This window comes from Pleuronectes platessa, chromosome 16 (assembly GCF_947347685.1).
Source record: "Pleuronectes platessa chromosome 16, fPlePla1.1, whole genome shotgun sequence".
In the NCBI taxonomy this organism is placed as follows: Eukaryota; Metazoa; Chordata; class Actinopteri; order Pleuronectiformes; family Pleuronectidae; genus Pleuronectes; species Pleuronectes platessa.
Window position 1 is genome coordinate 23,444,193 of NC_070641.1, and position 6,565 is coordinate 23,450,757.

The 6,565-nt window shown below is 48.2% G+C and overlaps 1 protein-coding gene across 1 annotated transcript in view; it reads right to left on the minus strand.

Moving 5' to 3' along the window:
• Positions 1-104: 104 nt before the first annotated feature.
• Positions 105-6,565, minus strand: part of carhsp1 (calcium regulated heat stable protein 1) — a 7,382-nt gene continuing 921 nt past the window's right edge. The window contains exons 2-5 of the mRNA XM_053443600.1: positions 2,274-2,453; positions 1,972-2,080; positions 1,628-1,750; positions 105-1,104 (exon numbers count right to left, since the gene is read on the minus strand). Of these exons, the coding sequence (XP_053299575.1) occupies positions 942-1,104; positions 1,628-1,750; positions 1,972-2,080; positions 2,274-2,364 (486 nt within the window). The 5' untranslated portion in view covers positions 2,365-2,453 and the 3' untranslated portion in view covers positions 105-941. The remainder of the gene's footprint in view (positions 1,105-1,627; positions 1,751-1,971; positions 2,081-2,273; positions 2,454-6,565) is intronic.

The window sequence follows — 6,565 nt, forward strand, 5'->3', positions numbered from 1 at the left end:
TCTGTAACGTGTAAACAGGAATATAAACACAATATTATCATGTAAACATCAGCAGAACATTTCAATCCACGATCAATATGAAATAAATGATTCGTGAAGATAAACCAGTTTAAAATGCTTTAATTACTTTTGAGAACTTTTCATACAACCAGCCACACGTGAAGATGAAATACAGAGGAGCTGGTTTATTTAGGCACAAGGAGAGGAGGGAGTTGTGTTGACAGAAGCAGACACGCACAGCGGGTTCACCACAGTTCACCAGCGATTGACCCCCTGCTGAGATCCGCCTCGCCACAGGAAACAGATCTTTTATTCGACTTGGTTTCTAAATCTTCACGTATTGGTGACTGAGCCTTAAACCTGGAAAACAACCTCCTGCTGCCGGAGCTTCACAGCGACTCCTCTTCATCATCCCCCCCCCCCCACAGGAGTCTGGCTGTCACCTCTGTTGTGATTGGAAGCTGAGCTTAACGTGTTTTTCGTTGCAGCGAATGAAAACTTTCCTCTTCAAAATAAGTAAAACCTCAACAACGTCCATCAAATCTCAACACGGGGCGAGGATCTAAAAACTCTAAAGAAGAAACCAACGATAATGTTATAAATCTTTCTAGGATGATTCCACCGTGATCATATATCTATTCATATTCCACCTGTGTGTGCTTCGAAGATATAGTTCCCCATTTCCCAGGTAGGACAGAGAAAGCCTCACACATGTCAACTCCAAATTAAACCTTTATCCGTCCCCTCAGGACACCGGTCGTGTCTTCTGACGTCTCTGAGCATCACACAAGGAGCAGCAAGAACTTCCCTCTGACCTCAACGCCCTCGGCTTCACTTCTCACCCATCCTCTCCCTCTCAAGCTGTTCTACGTCCTCCCTTCCCTCCCACTGGCCTGGTCGACCCCGGCTCCCCCCCGGCTCCCCCCCGGCTCCCCCAGCGCTCAGCTGCTGACGATGTGCCCGGACCAGGTCTCGTGTTTGCTCCCCGGGTTGAGATGGGTGATGGTCACCTCCACCGCCTGCACCTTCTCGAACTTGGGAGGGATGGAGCAGACCTTGTAGCTCACCTCGTCGCCTTCCACCGGCACGTACTCGCCCTCGATGCTGGAGGAGAGAGAGGGAAACAGATTCACAATCAGTCCCGAGGCAGATAAAAGAAAATTGGCTCCATTTTCCATTCGGTTTTGTCCCAATTTATGCAAGAATAAAAGTCCCTCTTTCTTCCTAGGAGAATATGTATGAATCACTCCTCGTCAAAAGAAAGCTCTGTGAGTGTGTGTGTGTGTGTGTGTGTGTGTGTGTGTGTGTGTGTGTGTGTGTGTGTGTGTGTGTGTGTGTGTGTGTGTGTGTGTCCCTCTACTCATGTGCAGAGGGTTGATGCCTCTAAACAACCTGATTAGTCACAAGAATGAATAAAAGAGAGTTGAATAAAAATATGTTTTTAATAGTGTCCTCTTATTTTCTGAAGGACCTCACAAGGTCATCAACACACAACTATACAACGACCCCACACACACACACACACACACACCAAGACTCACAAGAGCAGGACGAGGACGCTCAGACACGCCCATCCACAAACCCACAATAATCACAGTTACACACACACACAGACACACACACTCACTCTGAGATGTGGACGAAGATGTCCTTGCCCCCGTCCGAGGGCGTGATGAAGCCGTGGCCTTTTGAGCGGGAAAAACATTTACACACACCCGCAAACACTGGACCCTCGGACGCCCGAGCCGTCCTTTACAGAGAGAGAGAGAGAGAGAGAGAGAGAGAGGGATGACGTTATTATTTAGTGAGCAGCTCTTAACGATGTAGTCACAGTGATGCTTTATACATTCAGCAAATTCTATATGAAACGAAGCCGTGGGGGACGAACACAGAGACGTGTTCAGACCCATGAGAGATGCAGGCTTCTGTGTGTGTGTGTGTGTGTGTGTGTGTGTGTGTGTGTGTGCTCACGCTGAGCAGGTCCTGTTTCTGCGGGTGGGCAGAGGGCTGGGGATGAGGAAGCCTCTGATGGGGGAAGGTGAGCGGTCTCTGTGTCTGCAGCCGGGAGGATGCAGGGACTCTGAGGGGACACATGAAAACAGACAAACACATTCAGTTTGACTTCTATTCTCACGTTTCCCATAATTCACAGGTTTCTAACACCCAGATCCAGATCCACAGAAAACCTTCTCACAGCCTCAGAGGTGAAATGATCTTTATCTGTTATCAATTCATGAAGTCTAGAAGCAGATAAAATAATAATATTCCTTTACTTGGGGACAGAGGCGAGCTCGGGGATCCGGCGGAGGTCAGCGGAGGGGTCAGCGGTCTTGACCCCTGGGTGGGCGTGGCCTGAGAGGACATCTCTGGGCGTTGGCGTCAAAGTTTGAAGGATGGAAGGAAGGAAGGAAGGAAGGGGTGGGGGGGGCGACTCAGCCGAGGTTGTCAAACACCTGAAAGGAGCGAGAGAGGATAAGAGATGAGACGTGTTTGAACCAATGGCAGCAGCTCGTTGTCCAGCTCCTCGTTAGCTCGCTGCTAAATGCACGAGCACAGACACACACACACACACACACACACACACACACACACACAATCCTGTCAGTTTGAGGTGAGTGTTAATTAAAAACGTGTGTTTCTTTCAGCATCGTCCCTACTTCACCCCCCCCCCCCGCAGACACACACACTGAGTCAGAGCTACATTCACCATGGCTACCAGCATTTGGTGGACAGGCGGACGCTGCTCCGACCTCACGGAGGGGGGGGGGGGGGGGGGGGCTGAAGAACAGTCCCTTTATTCACCTCACCACAGGTCTTACATCATCGCTCATTACATCACCGGCTGTGTCAACCGATTAGAGACCAGCAGGAGAGAAAACCTCCAGTGATTTATCCTTTCCATTACTTTTTGTTTAAGGAGAGAGAGGGGGGGGGAGAGGGGGTGTAAAACAAATCTATTAAAAAGGAAACAAAGATGGACGCACCAGCTGAACTCTGAACTCAGTATTTCTCAGAATGTGCAGCTGACGACCGACAAAAAAAGAAAAGGAGCAGCAGATTTTCCATTCGCACAAGTTCCCAAGAAAATGGATTTAAAGGAGACGTGTTCAGAGACACTGTCCTCCGTCTGTCTCCGGCTGGAAACACACGTCCTCCATATCAGTGAATGGGACAAAGTCTGGAGACTCCGTCCAGCAGGAGGCAGGAGCAGGGTCCAGCTGTGAGACGCAGAGCGAGCAGAGCTTCTCATCCTTAACTCAATAGACCTGATGTTAATGTAATCACAGCCTCAGTAACAACAGGCTTCCTGCTGGAGGAAGGCAGGGTCAGGACACACACACACACACACACACACACACACACACACACACACACACACACACACACACACACACACACACACACACACACACACACACACACACACACACACACACACACACACACACACACACACACACACACACACACACACACACACACACACACACACAACACAACACTGGAGGCGTGAATCAACTAAAACACAATGAAGTGTAATTCTTTTAGCTAAAATGATCGTTTTGGCTCCGTATCACATTTAATCTTCTTCCGTACAAACACACATGAACACACATATCACGTGACCACACACATCACGTGACCACTCAGATACACATACGTGTTCTGGTGTAAACTGGACACGATATTATCGATTGCATCATAACATCTTGTCTCCTACACAACTGTGAACAAACACAACAGGGTGAGGGGGTCATGTGACCGAAAAGACCCAATCAGCAAAGGGAAGTGAAAGTTCACGTCATCGTTTCAGAACTTCTCTGTTTCTGCTCGTCCAGATTAAAACACGTTTCTGTTCGTCTCTGTTCTAGCGGCTCTAACACTCTGACACCTTGTGAGTCTGTAGACGTGTCGATGTTCTTGAGACAGATAAATCATTCACAGGCCTGGAGAGGGAGCAGCGGCTGGAGAACAACAACAGGAAAGGACAGCCGCTTTTAACGAGGAGCGTGGGGGGGGGGGGGGGGGGGGGGGGGTAAGGGGGTGGAACCGATAAGAAGGTGAGAAAGTCTGAGTGAGGTTTGGAAAACGTGACGGAGGGAAAACAGGTTTAGAGTCTTCGACAGGTTGTGATTATGGTTTGTTAACGAGTCACAAACTCCATCATCCTGCTGATGTAGCCTTCTCTGATTGGTCAGGCTCCTGTCACATGACCAGAGGAGAACACACCAGGGAGAAGAAAGGACCAGTGAGACTGACCCAGGTTCAGTTCAACTCTGTAGTTTATGGTTCAGGTGTTTACATGTGGAGGAGACGAGCTTCTACAACGACTCTGCTTCCTGTTTACACCGACAGTGTGATGTCCAACTTCTGTACCTTTCTTTTTGTCTCACACACACCGACAGACACACACACACAGACACACACACACACAGACACACACACACACAAAGTTCTATGGAATTTTCCGTGCTCTCTGGAAACTGTGCTACTCAAAGACCCTGCTGATACAGCAAATACCAGCTCAGTGGGTCACACCTCACACACAATCACAGACATACAGACACACTTTATCTCTCACTCGCACTCACACACACACACACACACACACACACACACACACACACACACACACACACACACACACACACACACACACACACACACACACACACACACACACACACACACACACACACACACACACACACACACACACACACACAAAAGGCCAGACTCACAAACACGACCTGTCTGATATGGACTGTACTACACTCCATTCACTGGTTTCCAGTTCCAGACTGGACTCATTCACACAGACAGAAGACTCATTGGTAGAGAGATGCTTCTGGAGATTATCCACATGAGCTCAATCTGAAACATTTGAATCCTCACATGCAGCCGCTCCAGAAAAACATCCCGACTCCGAGTTTTAGCTGCATTTCAAGAGTAAACAACAATTATTATATTGTAATACAAACATAATACATACTGCTAATCACTGAGGTATCTATGATCCTTAGAGAACCACTGCTCCTGCTTCACATCTGCAGGGAGGAGGTCTCGGCTGTTTCAACGCAGTAGAAGAATCACAGTGACGAGAGGAGCTGCTCCACACACATGATGAAGGCAGAGAGCATCCACCCTCACCACAGACTGCCCATTACACAAAGCTCTGTGTGTGGGTGTGGGCCTGTGTTTGTGTGGGCACAGCCAATGTGTGTGTGTGTGTGTGTGTGACAGTAAGACAGGGTCCTGCTCCTGCAATTTGATGACTCACCCTCCGATGTGCGTCAATGCAGCCTCACATATCTCAATCATGCCTCGTGAACACGGAGGCTCCCACCAGCACCAGTCCTCCTCACCAGTCAGGTGACCGACCTGGTTTGAGGCATTTCCTGACATTGTTGGAGGTTTTCTGCTCAAATCACCGTTTCCTGTCGGACTAAAACTTCATCCACACGACCACGTCTTCATTTCAAAACAGATTGAAAAAGTATTATATAAAAAGCACTGAGCCAGGTTGCATCCAGCCTGGTGGAGGGATGGGGAGGAAACCAGGGAGGAACCCAGAGGGGCCGGATCCAGGATTTATTTATTTTATAACCAGATCTTTCCCTGTTAATGCTGCCATGAAAATACTGTTAATCTGAGTTCATATCCAGGAGCTTTAGGTCTGTGTTCAAAGTCTGAGGAGGAGAATGATTCATCAGATACAAATCAAAGGTGGTAGTTCATTTGAAATGATGATTTATTCATACTGGTGCTTCTGGTGAAGAAGAGGGGAGGAGTCACAGGACGGCCTTTCATCAAACTTCCTTTTGTTGTTGATCTTCAGGTTGATGGAAGTTAAATCAGCCGACTTGAAACGAAGCTAAATTATGAATGTTGCACTTGTTTGTTCTCTTTGGTCTAAAAGCTGAGATTCATAAAAGCTGCTCAGCTCAACCACTAAACTCTCGAGGAAACGAGGAAAGGAGGCCAAAGGTGAAACTCATGAAGAAGCAGCTGGAAGTCGTTGGCAAGGATCCTTCTCAGTGGTTCATGGGATGTGTAGTTTCCTCACTCTTTATACACACAGTCTCTACCTTTGGCATTTGTTTTGTTTTTCAACATCAGTTTTTGCTCTGAATCAAATGTTCTACAGTCTCGATTCCTCTCCTAGCTGCTCGGCCTGGTTCCAGGATCAAACCTCTTCTTATGAAGGAAAACTCCTGAAGTATTCACCAGAGAAGATGAACCAGAGAGACGTGGTGAAAAAGTGTTCGGGTCCATTGTGACGCTGTTTGTTCTAAACTGTACAGACAAGCAGGACCGCAAACACAACACAATCACTGACAAACAATGCAACCTGATGTTGTGTGCGTCCTCTCGTGACTTGTGCAGCACCATCATCTGGCTCGATGCAGCTTCCCCACACGCAGACCTGCAGAACGGAACCTGTTTCTCACAGTGAAATCTGACACCAGCACAGGAGCCGAGCCTCAGGGTGGAAAGTGAAGAATCCAGGTCAAACTGCACCGGGTCGCCCACGTCACGGTTTCACTTCCTGCACTGAACGCTG